The 17,992-nt window shown below is 37.3% G+C and overlaps 1 protein-coding gene across 4 annotated transcripts; it reads right to left on the bottom strand.

Moving 5' to 3' along the window:
- Positions 1–17,919, bottom strand: NUDT21 (nudix hydrolase 21). 4 transcript variants are annotated; one of them, XM_028478030.2, is made up of 7 exons: positions 17,346–17,624; positions 14,501–14,701; positions 13,574–13,637; positions 11,111–11,200; positions 6,708–6,783; positions 5,934–6,048; positions 1–214 (listed from the first exon to the last, which is right to left on the bottom strand). In XM_028478030.2, exons 1-7 carry the CDS (start codon positions 17,471–17,473, stop codon positions 184–186), a joined length of 705 nt encoding a protein of 234 aa, XP_028333831.1. In that variant the 5' UTR covers positions 17,474–17,624; the 3' UTR covers positions 1–183. The 4 variants fall into 4 exon arrangements, with proteins under 4 accessions (XP_028333831.1, XP_007106461.1, XP_007106462.1 ...); XM_007106399.4 differs by lacking the exon at positions 17,346–17,624 and adding an exon at positions 17,647–17,912 and having other exon boundaries at positions 20–214; XM_007106400.4 differs by lacking the exons at positions 1–214; positions 17,346–17,624 and adding exons at positions 4,422–4,704; positions 17,647–17,919.
- Between the last annotated feature and the right edge of the window lie 73 nt (positions 17,920–17,992).

The raw sequence follows: 17,992 nt of genomic DNA, 5'->3' as shown, positions 1-17,992 counted from the left end.
TTTCATTTTTTAAAATATCCAAAAGCCTTCTATATTCATGACCTCATTTGATTTTCACCATCCCGTGAGAAACGCTGAGTAGTCTGGATGTTGTTTAAGGTTCTCAGCAGCCTAGGAACTGAACTTCATCATCTAATCCATTAGCCTTCATTGTGCTCCCACGGAATTCTGCTTGTGTTTTCATTAGCTGGACCAATGTGTTCCATTACTAAATCTAGCAGAGGGGAAAAAATAATCAACTCAAGTTCATAGGGAAAAAAGTAAGTTAATGGGAACATTTCAGTTTCTAGCTTTTCTTTCATAATTTTTTCATAGCTCTTTGGTGCCTGCTATGAACTAGTAAAATTTTCAGAAAAACTCTGCAATAACTGTATCAAGTTTTGTTCAACTTTTGTTCAGATATAAAGTCTCAAGTCTATGGTTTTATTACACATATATTCTCACATTTTGAGTAAACTGTTTCTATTACAATAATGAAATTAAATTGCAAAGTATTGGGTTGGCCAAAAAGTTCATTCGGTTAACGAATACATCGTTCAATAAAGTTCTTGGTGAAAATGAAAAATGTTTTTTATTTTTACTTAAAACCAAGTGAACTTTTTGGCCAACCCAATATTACAAAAGTACAAAAGTAGCAAGCATGGTGTCACAGCACATCATGACCTCCAAGCAAGTTTGATTAAAAAAACAAAACTAAAGTCAATACTCTCTTTGGAAACTGAGTCCTCAATGATATAACACAGTTAACAAAATTGCACGGCAACTTCTAAATGCCAGTCTTCAGGTTCCAAATCCAATGACCCTTTCACATTGCAGGAAACCGAATCTGCCTAAGACAACTGCCAACACACAATGGAGGAATGCAAGGGGAGGGCAACATGGATGTCCCAGGTCTTCAAGCCCTTGCTGTTATGCAAGTTGTCTCTTACCTAATGTAATGGCCTCTGGCCACTGACACTGAAAAAGAACCGTGCAGGATTTCTAATGGCACGCTAAGATTAGTAGCCACACACAAAATCACAGAGTCATTCTAATTTTTTTTATTGAAATGACAATAAAATAAAAAAAGAACAGTGACTATTTTAATCAAACTTTTACTTTACAAATATAAAAATATAACCAAAACTTCAGTTTCTTTTATACATTTTTCTATAAACTTAATGCCAGAGAAATTCTCAAAGCCAAACTATAAATGATGCTTGTACATTATGATGTGAACGCAGCAACCAAAGTTTAAGTTTTTAAATGTGTTGATCTTTCCCTTAACAGAACATAATACATTTTCTCAATTTAGCTCTAGTCTTACGATACAATCCATCACTAAAATACAAATTACATCTAAACTGGCTTAATCTAGATTTACTTAGGTTTTAGACAGTTTTTTCACAAAAACAAGCTAGATAAATATAAGCTAATATTAAAATGTGTTTTATGGCTCAAGTCAAATTACAGTATTATGATTCTCATTACATATTTAGCAAAGGCAAACTGCTTCAAATGAGTCCAGTTTAACCCAAATAATGAGTAATGTAAAACATGTGGAATAATTATAGGAAATCAAACCTCATGCTTATATAAGCTGACTTGTATTACAGTCAAAACCCACTAAGCCTTCTCTGACAATGGGACATACAAAATTTTGCACTCTGAAGCAGTCTTAGTGATGGGCACATACTGTTCCAAACACTATGAACTAGTGAAAACATCAAGTTTGAGGAACTCCAACATGGAAAAGGTACTCCAAGAATTTCATCTCAGAAAATGAAGTCATTAAAAACCTGAGAGTGTAAGAGTCGCACCATTTAAGAAAGGGAATTTTAAGCTGATTGCCTGCTGGCCTGCTGAATTTGGAGGACCTCTACCTCTCACTTCTAATTAACCATGTAAGAAAACATACTGGCTAGTATGGGTATGTTTTATCCAAATAAAATGCTAACTTAACAGAACCCTTAAATATAAAAAATAATAACTGAACCATACAATGCTAATTACAAGGGAAGACGATAGAAAGTAAAAAGTCTTAACTACCGTTAAAAGTACAAATTCATACACAGAATTATCATAATGCTATTTTAAGTATTATCTACTTTTAAAAAAATCACAAGTCTTCATCACATAGAAAAAAATAGATTTCGCTTTTCTTCAAAGGGATGTCAATCCTAAATGATTTAAAACATGAGTAAAACTTTTTAGTTTTTCCCTCAACCTACTGAATATTTTCCAATGCCATTTAGTAGTCTTATTAGAATATTCACTACTTAATTACTCAGGGAAAAGAACACGGCATACATTGTAATTATACAATGCAAAAGTGGGCTCTCATTTACAAACAAACCTGGAACATAGAAGGCATTCAAAAATATAAGTTAATCAAGAACTCATTTAAAAACTAGTCAGTATTTATTATGTAGAGAATTGGAATGCACATTTTAAGACTGTTGGTTCTTGAAGAAGTGTGATAAGAACTTACCTAACCAAAGTGTTAAACAGTACCCTTGTACCCTCTTTCTAATGGAATACATCAAATTTGAACTTCCCTAGTTCTACTATCTTCATCAGGAAACTTAACAAGAGAGCATTGGGATACAACTATAACTAACCAGTTCAAATACAAGTTTTAAAAATTTGTGTTTGTGTTATGAATTTTACACTCAAAACCAGATCTATTATATTCCAAAGTTACTAACTCAGCCAACTTACTGTTTTTCTCACTTAAGCCCCAGGGTATGGATGACTGACTCAAGCACTTATACAACTGGGAAGTAATGCTCAAGAAAGAATTTCTAGGTCAAAGCTTAAGTTACAAAAGGACACGAGTGGCCTCGAATCAGATGACTCTTCAACTCAAACACTCCTTACTGACAGCACTTTATAAATCACACCAAGAAAAAGTCTGCCTCTCCTCACTCTCCCCAAATGGCAGGAGCTAACACACCTGCAAGTCATCACTACAGCTTTTCACTTGGATTCAGAAACAATCAGGGAAGGTGGGCTAGATCGCGCCATCTCCATCTCTGCCTTCCCCAATCTTGTAGGATTCATCAGTGAGCTCACCAGTAAAATTACAGTTAAGTTAGAAACAAGTGAATGTAAACCAGAAAGGCAGGACTGTTACCCTTGAAAGAGGACGACTATCCACAAAACTAGGGGCTTTTCAAAGGAGATCCCTGGTCATTTTTGGTCCTGGAGATTGGTGCTCACCTACTACTAAGCATGGGCACAGTTATAGTCACTATTAGATACGTAATTGTGTGAAGATTTGACAGGACCTCAACTAAATAAACTTGAATGTTTATAAATATAATTGCTCAATTGCTCTTGGTCTGATTTTCTCAAGTCTAAATAGGGAAGAATGTATGATGTATCTTTCACATCACCCAATATTCAGGAGAACAGCCCTGTGGTCAGTACCGTAAAGACATACAACTAACCAAAAAGTCATTTCTATCTATTAAAAACATTAACTGTGTCAATCTCTTTTCTTTAAGTAGCTGCATCTTATAAGATTTCCTCTACATTAAACCTATAGTCAATCATTTGTAATAAGACATACACAATATACCATTAAGCAATAACACGACCAGCAAACTCTTTTGCCTTAAGATTTTTTTTTTAATTCCCTCAAATTTGATCCTAATTTAGCAGTGTTTTTAAAAGATTTTTAAATTTGGTATTTTTCTCTTAGGCTGACAAAATCTAATTCTGATTCAGATCATTCCAAAATATTTTTGAAAAGGCTTTGTGTCACTTGTTAAAACCAAATTTTCATCTCTTTCACTGTAACTTCACGTCAATTGAAATAACGAACTTTACAATCCAAGAGTTCAAAACGTTAACAGACCCACTTTTAGAAACTTCTTTCAACCTTCACAGATCACCATTTTACCATGATTGTAAGAATAACTAAGATACATAAATTCCAAGAGCACAAATGTTGGAATTTGTGCATTATGGGGGAGGGCTCTAATGAGCGCTGGATCTCTTTTTATACCAATGCCCAAAACTTTCCCCAGCCTAGTCAATTTTAATAATTTCCCGTCTGTTTAATTAGGATCTGTTGTTTGTGAAGTAACATCTGGTGATACCGGTATAAAATGTACTAGTCAGTAATACACTGGGAGTTCTGCTGTAATACAACTCATTAAGAGTGTAAAACTGGTACAGGAGTTGCACCTTGGACTCACTCAAGCAAATCTAGCTCCCAAAAGTAACAGAAGATCCTCATCACAAAGACCTATAACACGGTCTTGGAGTATACCCCCAAGAATGGTATCGGAGCAAGGGTCCCACAAACTTTATTGACCTAAACCTGCCATTGTCTCTTAACATTCACCTGCCTAGTGGGGGAAAAGCAATCCTTGCCTGTAAGAATTTTACAAGTTTAATGTGAAATTAAAAAACAAAACAACAAGAAAAAAACAAATAGAAAGAAGTCCACTTTCTTTAATGTTGTACAAAAAAGTATGAGTAGAACCAAAAGTAAATTAAACATTATCACATTTGTTTACACCACAATCGAGTTTTTCATATTAACTTTACTATTCAAACAACAGAAAGCAGGTGGTAATTTAGGGACTGGGGAAGAGATAAAACCAAAAGAACTTTTCTAGCATGTTTATTCTACACTGTGTATAGCTGTGCTCACAGAGACGGCTTCCCTTACTTCTCTGCTGCGCAGGAATTCAGTTGTATATAAAATTGAACCTGAATTTTAAAAAGAACAATATCTTTATTAAAAACAGTATTATTTACATAGTTTCTACCTTAGTTGATAAAGAAATTTATTTGGACATTTCAACCCTCCCTTGACATTCTGGGCATTTTCTACACAGAGACACCCTTTTCTTCCACCTGTCACATCTTACACATTAAATAACAGTATCGCTGAATACTTAAAATTTATAAAACTTTTAAGAGTGTAAATTTGATTAATTATCCACTTTCCTTGAGGGAAGGAAAAGTTTTTATACCTCATTGTATTCTGACCACTCAGCACAATTCCTGTTACCTGATAGGTAGTGTTTAAATAAATGAATAATATGACTCTTTTTTCATATCCCATACTTCAACGTGTAACCCATCAGCAGACCAAAGCAGAGGAGCAAAAGATGAATTCTGATTTCTGTGCCAAAATAGAAAGACCAATTTCATACTAAACAAGCTTTCATAGAAGGGCCAAAATCACTACTGAAATTGTTTTTAAACTAACATTTATTAAGCACTTACCAGGTGCCTGGCATTTTTCTAAACACTTTATATGTGTTATTTCATTTAGTCCTCACAATTCTATGAAGCTGGGACTACCATCCCCATTTACAGATCAAGAAACAGGTATAATAATTTGTCAAAGGTCACACTGCCAGGAGGCAATGAAGATGGAATTCAAATCCAAACCCTGACTGTAGAATCCATATTATTAACCACTATGTTATTCTGATTGACTCAAGGACCTCAACCAGTACAAGTCAATTTAAAAAACAAAACAACACACATTTCTCATCACTCCATCTGCCTTAAAAAAAAAATAAAAATAAAAATAAAATTCCATGTAAAAATTCAGGACGACTTAATCCCACATGCCCCAAACTTGGACCTGAACAGATTTCCAAATTTCATCCTCATTTTTATTATACATTGCTGACCACTATTTTACCATCTCTTCTTTGAATGAAGACTTCAAAGTTAACTGTAGAGAATATCAGATTTGGGGAAGAACAGATGTACAAATACCAGAATGTCATGCTGCAACTTAGGGTCTGAGGACACAGTCATATTTAATCTTTGGCTTAGTCTGCACAAGACCTGAGGATCCATCTACTGTCTTAGTTTCCGTGAAGACTAAAATTTATGAACTGTCCCTCCTCAAGTGGCTTGGATTATTTTAAATCTGGCAGTTTAGACTAATCAACCACAAAACATCCAACTTTCCATACCTGCTCAAAAGCTGGGGGAGACTAGAAATGATGGGTCCATATCCAGGTGCATTGTCATACAGTTCAAACAGTGGTGCAGCTACCAGCTTGTAATTTTTAGGGACTGCAAACAAGGCTAAAATAAGATAAAACAGTATTCATTTTCTATATTTTCTTATATAATCACTGCTTCTACTTCACTAGTAAAGTAATAACCAATTTTACATTTGAGAAACTTTTGAGGAAAAAGATAACTCCCATTAACACACTTTGGTTTTGTCTTTTAAGCAAAGTTCATAGTCACAGCTTTGAAACTAACTGTCTAAAGAGATCTATGCTGTTAACAACCAAAAGCACCTTATGAGTGCTGGCCCTGGGAGAAGGGGAAGAAGACCCCTGAGCTTCTAATTTATTTTGAATTCCATTTTAAAAGTATCCAAAAAATCAATTATTTGTTAATATGCACAACAGAGCTAAAGACTATATTAAAAAAATCAATTCATCTGTCTCCTAAAATTTTCAGTTTATCACAATGTGAAAATCAATACAAGCAGCTAAACAGTTATTAAAAATACAATAATCTGGTATTTTAGGCTCTAGTTACTTACTTTTCCCTGTAACATGACTGGCAGATCCAAGAAAAACTAGGTAATTCTGTATAAAAATGGTATGTGCTTTTAGTTTAATGATAAATCCCCAAATTCAAGGAACTTGGGAAAAACACAAATAGAAGTATCCTTGAAATTACACTGCAAAAGTTTTTAGATGGCTGCCTTCAAAAACAAAATAACTTACCCTTCTCTTGAAGCTGAACCAAAAACAACTTCTTGTGTTCCTTAGGTTTTGTAATATGTGCAGGAATATATGGATACTAAAATAACAAGAAAACAATTTGTAGTTTCCAAGACATCCCTGATACCTCCCATGCCTCCAGTGACCAACTTCTCCTGTTTCAGACATTAAGCTCAAATATCAGCCCTCTGAGACCAAGTTCCTCATAACCCCAACACAATATTAACATGTATAACATGGTTTCATTTATTTCTTACATGTTTACTCCCCAATATACTGTAAACTGCTTGGAGAAGAAGAATCCTTTCTAGTCTTCCCTTTACCAGGATCTGTTACCTAACAGATGTACTAATAAATAAATGCTTTAATAAATATAAAATATCAAGTAGTAAACCATTCAACTGTTCAAGACAATTAAATGTGTACACATAGGATTTATTGCTTGAGAAGTTTAAACACAATGAAGTCTGATATTGATGTTTCTAATGAAAGTTGTCTTTTAAAAATATATCATTACTAAGTTAAATTTTCTAGACTCTTGATGTGGACATGTTTACTATATTAAAAGTTTAAATACAGCCCGTGAGGTATTTAACAGGACATTCCTCCCCACAACAACCACACACGCACATGGGACACATGCTGCAGGAATACCAGGTGAGCCTTCTTTGTCAGCTGGACAAAGTCAAATTGCTTGTGAAAAATAAGAAAATATTTTGAAGAATTTAAAGGGATGAAGAGAATCAGAGAGAGAAGGTTGCTACCTGAGAAAGAAGAATTTTAACACAGAGAATTTTAAAAGTCTAAGATAGAGACTTCTTTTTGTTCTACTGTGTGCGTATAATGAAAACCTCTCCTACATCTCCCCATAATACATTCAGAAAAATCTACTTTTCTTTTGGAGTACTGAAGGGCAGGGGAATTAAAAAGTGCTGAAAATAGGCGTAATGCGAAAGGAGGATTAAAACAGTGGCTGCCAAAAGGAGGTATTATCACCCCCATTTTATGTAAGGAACTTGTGCAGAGAGGCTAAGTACCTTTTCCCATGATGACACAGCTAAGCAGTGATGCCAGGATTCAATTGAATCTATCCAACTCTCATCTAACTATAAAAGCCTATGTTATTTCCCACTATGCTGTCCCAATGGCACCCAACCAGTACTCTGGCTAGAATAATTATGTACCAGAGCCATCCCTAGGGTATAATGAATCAAGACAGTTATCCTAGACTTTGGAGGTACCCTACACTATCATGAAAACCAGGCATATCGGCAGCAACAGAGGGACAAAGAAGTGAGAAGAGCCTGAACAGTACAGTGAGACCTGTGGTTCACATACAACAAGTTTCCAAACCATGGCCAAACCAGTGACCAGCATTACCCCAATTTTCTTCTACTTGAGGCTATATGTTCCTTTTCGTTTAAGCCTTTCTTTTCCGTTCCTCATCTTGGTGTTTAAGCCAACTGCACTTTATACAAAAAGACCAGGGACATGGTGTGATGCTCTATTCCCACTGACACCTAACCAATACCCTAAATTTACTAAATAAACACACAATCCTTATGTCATATCTTATACTAACAGAGCCAAGCTTAGGGTTCAGTGAATTAAGAGAACTGTCCTAGAACCGTGGTAGGGGAGGTGAATGAGGGTTATTCAGAAAAGTAGCCTGGAAAATGTTGGTATTATTACTGAGCATTTTCCAGTTAGATCAAGGAATGTTCAAGAAACCAAAAACAGTTTATAATAATTGTTCTATCTATCTTTGGACCAGGAACGTCACTATTTCCAGAAGAAATTATACTTTCCTAACACCAAGACAATCCTCGGGGGGTGAGCACGAGCACCAGCTTCCACAGCGCCTGCAGCTGCACCAGAGTCAGAAGACAACAAACACAACAGTCTTCTGCTTGGCTAATATTCTGTTCAATTCTTGACCTGGAACATCTTATCATGCAAAGAAGTTATCAAAGGCATAGAGCCTTGTCAGAAGAATTCAGGATCCAACTTACAAAGGCTCCCATTAGTCAAAGATAGGAAAATTTGAGCATTAGTAACATTATCAATCATTACAATGGATTAAAACACATCAAATATATTGAAACCCATTAGGTCAAACGACATGTCAAAAAGGTCACCAAAAGAGATGCTTTTTGTGCTCTCATCAGTTTCTCATCCCACCTCAAATTTCAGGGAGGCTGTGCTTTAAAGTGTCAAAAAGCTCCCTTGCTTGCTTCCAACGTCCCACTCTTGCTTTTCAGCCTCAAAGCATTTCCAAAGCCCTTGAAATTCTCTCAACCAGTGATAATTCTCAACATGAAAGTGCAAGGGAGTTACTACAACCCTCATCCAATGGGGGATGGAAGTCCCTGGCCTTCCATCCTTCCAACAGACAATTCTGAGGTGCATCCCACATGGTTCCTCACGGTCCTTAGCAGGATCAATCCAGTTACCCACACCTGTAATAAGATCAATTATGTACCCTTTAAAAAAAAAAAAAACTTCTGCTGCTTCTGGTCTCCCTTTCCCTGCACTCTGCTGCTTCCTGGGATCACATCCCAAACAACCTACCTGCACCCAAGCCTTTGTCTTACTCTCTTTTTGAATAAAGTCATGACTTTGGAGGATGCTAAGAAATTAACTCATTCTTCTGAACACCGGTAAGTAGAGGAAAAGAAGCATCTATTTTTTCCTACACAAACTATACCTCAGGGTAACAAATAATTGGTAAGTTTTTCTTTACATAAGGAACACAATCCTGATGAATTACTAGATCTAGGAAACTATTACCCATGAGATACTAACATTACGAAAAGAAACAACCAGACATTAGAAAATTCCTGATGGAAGTAAACAATACCACCTGTGGTAGCCAGGCTCCAAGATCACCCTCAATGATCCCTGTCTCATGGTATCTCCTCCCACAATGTACTATGTTGGTCTGTGTGACCAATAGCATACAGCAGAAGTGATGGTATGTCACTGCGAAGATAAGGTTATAACAGACTGGGATGCCAGCTGTCTTACTAGGAGTTGCCCTATGGAGAGGCTCTCACAAAAACTGAGGGAGGCCTTCGGTCAGCAGCCAACAAGGAACTGAAGCCTTCAATCCAACAGCCCAGGAGGAACTGGGAAGTATGCTGACAAATACATGTGTGAGCTTGGGATCAGATAATTCAGCCTCAGTCCAGCCTTGAGATAATGCAATCCCGGCCAAGAACTTGACTATAACTTAGCTGGGTGACAGAATCACCCAGCTAAGCAGCTCCCAGATGCCTTACCCTGAGAAACTAAGATAATAAAGTCTGTTGTTTTAGGCTGCTAAGTTTTGGGAAAATACGTATACAGCAATAGATAAATAATATACCACCTATGACAAGCCTTGTACCCCCTTCACAAAAAAACTGTACCCAAATCCAGTCTCGTGATCTAACTAACCAATTTATATAGGACACGGAGGAGAAAGCTATGTGTTCGATAATAACAGGGGCATGCAATCAGCAATGGAAACACTAAGTACTTTAAATGGCCTGTCTCCATCAACAAATAAATTACACGGAAAAAAAGAAAGACAGGGAGCCAACCTACAGAAGAAAAAGAGACTTAAGAGACTATCCTAGGGACTCCCCTGGTGGTGCAGTGGTTAACAATCCACCTGCCAATGCAGGGAACACAGGTTCGAACCCTGGTCCAGGAAGATCCCACATGCTGCAGTGCAACTAAGCCTGTGAGCCACAACTACCGTGTGCTACAACTACTGAAGCCCACGTGCCTAGAGCCCATGCTCCGCAACAAGAGAAGCCACCGCAGTGAGAAGCCCACACACCACAATGAAGATCCAGCGCAGCCAAAAATAAATAAATAAATAATAAATTTTTTAAAAAGAGACTATCCTAAATTCAAACAAATTATAAAAATAAAATTTGAAACTATCAGGGGTATGTGAACAGTGACTACACATTTAATGATATTATGAAATTATTTATTTTTAGTATGATAATGGTAATACTGTGGTTATGTTTTTAAAAAGATCCTTACTTTTTAGAGATGCACATTAAAATATTTACAACTGAAATTATATCTAGGATTTGCTTTAAAATAACCCAAGATGAGGGTAGCAGGAATGGAGGAGTCAGGGGAGGGATAGGGTTGGTGAAGTCTGACCATGAGTTGCTAACTGCTGAGGGTGGATGATAGATAATGAGGTTTGTTTACTTTTACTATTCTACTTTTGTATATATTTGAAATTTTCCTTTAAAAGAAAAAATGCTTGACTTTAAAAATTTAAATTAAGGAGGGAAGAAAGGAAATTTCAAGTCAAATTCTACTATGATCTTTTTAAATGGCTGGAATTAAATCAGCTTCCTACTTCCCCAAATGCCCAGCAAATGTAACTGAACACTAACCTGAGGAGGTTCAAAATTTGGTCTCCACCAGTTACCAATGCAGTCATCAATAACCCAGTCTTGCAGGACTCCATCTTGACGACCCAATATCTGTCAAAAAGAAATGATAGAGCCAGTAAACAACGAAATATACATAGCCATGAATATCCTTCTTCAGTGAAGAAAAAATCTTTGGCAGCACTCCTAATGGAGACTAATGGCTAATATGCCTCCCACATGGATTTCCTTTCTATAATTTGTTTATTATTTATTATCTGTGTCACTCTGCCCAAGACACACTATTAGTTCAAAATTAGCAGTCTAGCATCAATATAACCATGGAGGACCAACACATCTGTTCTATGCCCTTGCTACGCATGGAAAACCAAAGGTGATCAATTACCTACACCAGCCAATGGCATACAAGTTTTTTCTAGAATCAACTGTAGCTTTTGTAAATCACCCATCTAACCAACCTATAGAAATAAGTGTGCCAAATTCACAATTTTCTTTTCTATAAATATGTATAACATAAGATTAAGGTTATTTTAATCAAAGCTATATTCTATATATTTTAATTGGTCAAAAATTCGTAATGAGAAAGAATAGCTCCTTGTCCCACTTCACCATTCCCACTGGCTATAACTTTCAACTCTTAGCTGTTTTCCCCCAATATTTGCCTCTATTTTTAAAAGCATTCTTCTTGTTTTTAAATAGACAGTTTATCTCAGTTTTACATTTACAGAAAAGTTGAAAAGATGGCACAGAGACTTCCCATATATCCCATACCCGGTTTTCCCTACTTTTAACATCTTACATGAGGATAGCACATTTGCCACAACTGATGAACCAATACCGATACCTCCTTATGAACTGAAGTCTGTATTTTAATTAGATGACCTTAGTTTTTACCTAATGTCCTTTTTTCAGTTCCAGAATCCCATCTAGGATATCACATTATATTTGCATTTTTCCTCAGGCTCCTCTAGACTGTGACAGTTTCTCAAACTTTCCTTATGTTTTATAACCTTGACAGTTGTAAGGAGTACTAGTTAGGTATTTTGTACAATGTCCCTCCATTAAACTGGTAGAAGTCTATAAGTCTCCCTATTCAGGATGTAAACTTTCATGTATTCTCCCTACCTCCTCAACTTTTTCATTGTTTAGTGTTTTCTGATTCAATCTCTACAGAGAATTAATCAGCAGCCAGTCTTTGCCTAAATGTACAGAGTGGGGAAGACGATCTAGGTATATAAATAATTCTATACAGACTGCCAGTCAATTCAGTTTTCAGTCCATGCATGCCCCCTCTTTCACTGGCACTAGGCACCTCCAATTCCTTGGCCTTTCTGGTGTTCTACAGTGCTGGGTCCTGGACTTGCCCTTCTGCTGGGCTGAGGTTTTGGCTAAGTCAGTTATGATTTGCTCATCTGCTTTCTAGCAGATGAAAGCTCATCTGCTTTCTAGCTTCTAACAGTTTTTTCTTGCTGCTATCTCATTTTGCACTCCCTCAGTCCTACTGGATTTTTATCTTTCTAAAACCCCTTTACTACTTGTAGGTAGAGTTATGAGAAAAAGCTGAGGTAAGCAGGTAGGTTCAATCTACCATATGTAAATGGAAGTCCAAACGCAGCACAGTATTTAAGAGTTGTAATGCATTTAAAAAATACGAAAAAGACAAACTAATAGGTCAAAGTGGTAGAATTACAGGTGATTTTAGTTTTGTCTCTCCTACTTTCTGTATCTGCCAAGGCTGTTATACAGAATATGTATTAGTTTTGTAACTAAGGGGGTGGGGGGATTGCATGCTAAAAAAGAAAAATATTTAATAGAAAACAGCTTACAGTCTCAAAAACCTCCAGCATCTATACGCATTTGGCCCCAAGTCTTTAGAGGGAGACATTAGAACAACTTCTAAGAAGTAGCACAACTTGGGCAAAGCCAAAAAGATATGGGCAAAAATGAAAACAGGTATATAACAGGAATCATTCCCTTGTCAAAATTCTATTGACACCTACTCTGGAATAAAACTACCTGCATTCAAATCTCCAGCTTCACGACACACTAGTTGTATAACATCAAGCAAGTTACTTGAACTCTCTGTGCTCTAATTTCCTTATCTATAAAACAGGATTAATAATAGTACCCACTTCTAGTGCTGTTATGATGAGTAAAGGAATTATCGCATGTAAAGCACTTAAAGTGCTTAGCAGTCAGTACTCAGTAAACGTTGTTTTATTAACCATTATTGCTGTATCTACAATATCAATGTCAAATAATGTTAAGATAAAGTAAGTATAAGTTCAACTTGCAGAAAATAAACATTGTACTAACACTCTCAGATTTAAGTTTTATTTATTGAAAACTAAATAGTTAAAATAAACTCATCCTTTTCAAGACATAAAAAAACCTGATTATGCATTAAGTTGATGGTATTTAAATAAGCATTAATGAAACCGGCAAAGTGGTTAAATAGAAAAATACCTCTGTCATTAAGCGTTTTAGTCCTTCAACTTCATCTTCTCCTGGGTTAAGCTCACCACCAGGTCTGTATAAAGGTTAAGAATTTCAGTTTTCAACTTAAAATAATTTTGGGATAACAGGAAGAACCCAATATAATTATTTCTATCAAGTAACTGCATAACACATTTCAGTATCCCATGATAAGGCAATCAAAGCAAACAAATGTCAAATGGAGGGGGAGAATGTGTTAGAAAACTGAATTCATAATGTTAAGTCGCCAGACTAACAGTACACAAACCCTAGTTTTAAATAGACAAAATAGGTACCACAACATAAACATCACATAATTGCTGGAAACCAGTCCATCCCAATCTTTTCTCTATGGAAGTTATCTGGTGATAATGGAGTCGAGAAACACCCAGAGAGGAGTGGACCCACATTCTCTAGATCTGAAGAATGGGGCATTTTTCAAGATTTCCAAACTATGTATTTGAGAACTCTCTTTTTGGTACAATCTGGTCAAATAGTTGTGGACTAAACACGTATTGAGAGATTTATGAGCTTAAATGAGAAAACTAAACAATTATCTATAAAAATGTAACCCATTTTAAGAATAGGAAACACTATTCATCCTAAGCAGGAAATATTATCAATTGTTCTTAGTAATGCTACAAAGACACCTAGGAATTGAACTTAGACTCATTTGTTTCATAGGGCTCCTATCAAGCTCAGTCACTAACATCAACAATACACAGAAACATGCAGATTTGTACTTAGGCAATAAATGAGCACTGCACTGGAGAAAAAAAATGCTTTTGAGTTTCTCTTTCTAAAGACTCCATTAACAGCAGTGTTTGTTGAGATAAATGACTAAAAGCTAAAACTGTATTCCAAAGCTGCAGAGAACAGCAATCCTATTAAAAGTTGTTAATTTCCAATGACACTTACAGTTTAAAGAAAGTTGTTCCCAGCTGTAGCAGTAACACATGGGGTAGCCGGTGCTCATGGACAATCAAAACCCCTTCTACAGTCCTCCTCATGCCAATTTTATCAAATTCCTCCCTCATGCGCTGAAATCTGGCTGCAACGGAGCTGTCCTTCTCATAGAGGGGCTCTTTTGTACCAAAAGTGTAATTGGTAAGAGGGTACCTGTGATCCAAAGACAAACATCAGAGAACTGTAGAACATAATTTACCAGGACAGATACCAATCACATACAAGGAAACCATGGTAAAAAGCTTATATATTACACTCAGAGACAATAGGATATGTCCAAAGTTAAACAACTAGTTAATAAGACAGCGGAGACTAGACTCTAGCTCTTTGGACTCTAAGGCCAGAGTTTTCATTAGATCAAGCTGCTACTTCATACTTGAACTTTCAAGCACAGATGACAGTATCCTAAAAGCCCTTAAATGCTTAGAGGAGTGGCTATCTGAATAACTGGTAATCCTCTGGTTTTAGATCATGGATGCTACACTAACACTGCCAACCTGGCTAATGCACCCTTGGGTTCCTCTACTAATCTAATCATAAATTCTATTAACTATGGGTGCTAATGGCTAATGTCTCTTTTTCTACAAGCTGAGCCACCACTTTCCATCATCTCCTCAGTTATTTTCTATTTCTCCCAGTCAACTATCTTGAGACTTTTCTCATACCTTTCTTCTTCAGATGAACGTTTCTTTCCCTTCTAAGCCTTTTAGCCTTCTGCATTTATTCTATTCAGTATCCTTATTCCTCCTTTCCCCTCATTTGAATCTTTTGCCCACTAGATGTAATCTGAATAGTCTCTCCTCCTTTATCAAGAATTCAAAATACGACTTATATTGAAGACAGTTTTCTTCTTGCCTAGTAAGATTTTTTCCTTAAAGATAGTTTAAAAACTCATATTTATATTTCATCACAGGTACTACCTTGTAACCCCTCGATCATAAGACTTACCATAAGAAGTAAGCGTTTGAGTACGAATACTTTGGCCACACCTGTCTGTCCCCAATGCATTTAGTCCACCCAAACACCTTGCATTAGAAATCAACAACCGCATAACTAATCCACTTATTCTTGAAAGGGGAACAAATCAAGGTTGCCAAAACTTAAAAAATTACTTTAATCCCAGAAGCCAAATTCTAGGCATAAGTGAAGCAGCTCTAAAATAACTAAAATGAACTATTTCCAAGATGCTTTAAAGATTTTAAGAATTTCCCCAGTAGACTCAATGCTAAATCTAACATCTTCATCACTAGCAGCAGCAATCCCACACAGCACTGTGTGCCCTGCAATTAAAAAGAAAATGCTTTATATATATTAACATTTAGTTCTCACAACCTGAGTTGGAAAGAATTAAAGACAGCTATAACACATCTCTACTGTAAAAGCCAGCTCTCCCATCAAGAGATGCCATCAAGATGAAATGTAAGAATTTTCAGCTATGAAATGAGAATGCCAGCCCAGACGAATCTGTAGTATTCCCATCATACTGTGAGCTTTGTAAAGAAGGGACTACACCTTACTTCCTCACCACTGTATACCCAGCTTTATTCCCGGTGCCGGCTACAAAGTAAGCATTCATGCAATATCTCATACAATACTTCCTAATGAAATATTTTGGAGGAGAGAGAACTTGTTTTCAATTCAGACCATTACTCACCCACATGAACTGAGTTCACAACACAATCATTTCTGAATACTGTTCTTATATAGGAGAGGAAAAGTACTGCAAATCCATTAACCCATAACTTTAATGGAGCAAAAATTAAAACATTTTCACCGTTAGTTCCATATAATGGCTTGATGCAAATTGACCCAATAATCAAGGTAAATCAAGGGAAAATTGTGAGTCCTAGTTCTAATTACCAGTGAAAGTAATCCAAAAGCTGTGCTTTCACATTTTTTAAAAGAACATTTACCCTTTCCCATTTCATGGGAATATTATGAGGATTTTTCTAAAGACATCATAGGAAATTAAAATGCTATTATGTTAGTGTAATAGCTAAAGATATTAACTTGTTATCTACTAGTTCCAGATTTCATAAACCCAACATTTTTATTACCTATATTTCCAGTACCTGTTTTGTCAAATAAAACAATAACCATCTTTTCAATTTCAAATCGCTTTTGAGGAAAGAAAGTTCATTTATTTGAATATAAAATAGAGAAATATCTAGTGTCCTACCAAAACACCAGTATCAGTAAATCCTTGCACCCTTTAAATACTGACCAGCATAAACTGGCCGTTTTCTTCCATTAGGGTCAGCACTACGGTGCCTCACAAAATTTCAGAAGTGATTAAAAAAAAAAAAAAAAAAAGCACACTGATAATTTCTTGAGCAAGACACAGCCCGAATGTCAATTCCCTGTCACAGCGACGTTACTTCTGAGAGTGGCTTTGAAATACAATGGCTTGAAGAGCTTAAACAGAAAGATGCTGAAAATAAACGCAGCCCGCAATGGGATCTCTGGAGCTACATTTTGGTCCTCGCCACGGTCTGAAAGCCCAACCACAATGAAAGCACCAGCCCCCTCCCAAGCTGGGCCCTCCTGGGCGCTTGGATGCTGTCGCTGCGGCAGGGAAGACACGTGAATGCATAGGGGGAAGCCAGATAGCCCTGAGCAGACGAATAAAATGTGTATTCAGAAGCTGAAACGCAATAAAGCACCAGAGGAAAAAAACTAAACCTAAGCGTTATAGCTAGATCTCGAAAGCTTACTATTAGAGCAAAGCGAAAACTGCAAAAGCGATGCTACGTTATACCACTCATGCCAAATAAAAACACACAAAACGATGCCATACACGCGACGTTGAAGGATAAACACCACGGTTTGCGGCCGCTTATCTCCGGAGAGGTGAGGAAAGAATGAATTCACAGCAAACGGGGTTTTCCTACAATGACTGAATGCAGGGGCATGGGAACAAGCCATCTTTCCAGAAAAGGGAAAACCCTCTCAACTAGGACTCTAGCCCCGTGGTGCTGGAGGTCGAAGAAGCGGAGTCCCCCGAGGGCGCGCCAGAAGGAGAGGACTGGAGTCTTCAGGGGCGCTCACGACGAAAGGGATGCCGACAGGAGGGCGCGCGAGGGCCAGGCCGCACTTACAGGTTGATGGTGCGCTCCAGGGTGAGGGGCTTAGTCTGCTGGATGTACTTGTTGCCGAACTGGTTGACCCCGCGGGGCCAGCCGGTCTGCGAGCGATTGGGCGGCACCACGGACATGCTGGCGAGCTCGGGCACTAGCGGCGAGGGGAAAAAGAGAGGCAGGGAGACGTTCCCTGTACGGGCAGCCGTTATCTGCGTCCCACTCAGCAGCCGCCACCCGCCATTAACAAGAAAGCGCCCGACGAGGCGTACGCACGCCGGAAGTGCAGCCGGAGCCTCTGGCGGCAGGAAGTAGAGAGGCGGCGGCCTGCCCGACCGAGCAAAATAGATCCAATCGCTGCTGGGAT

This window comes from Physeter macrocephalus, chromosome 17, assembly GCF_002837175.3.
Source record: "Physeter macrocephalus isolate SW-GA chromosome 17, ASM283717v5, whole genome shotgun sequence".
In the NCBI taxonomy this organism is placed as follows: Eukaryota; Metazoa; Chordata; class Mammalia; order Artiodactyla; family Physeteridae; genus Physeter; species Physeter macrocephalus.
This window is presented reverse-complemented; position numbering and strand designations above follow the sequence as displayed.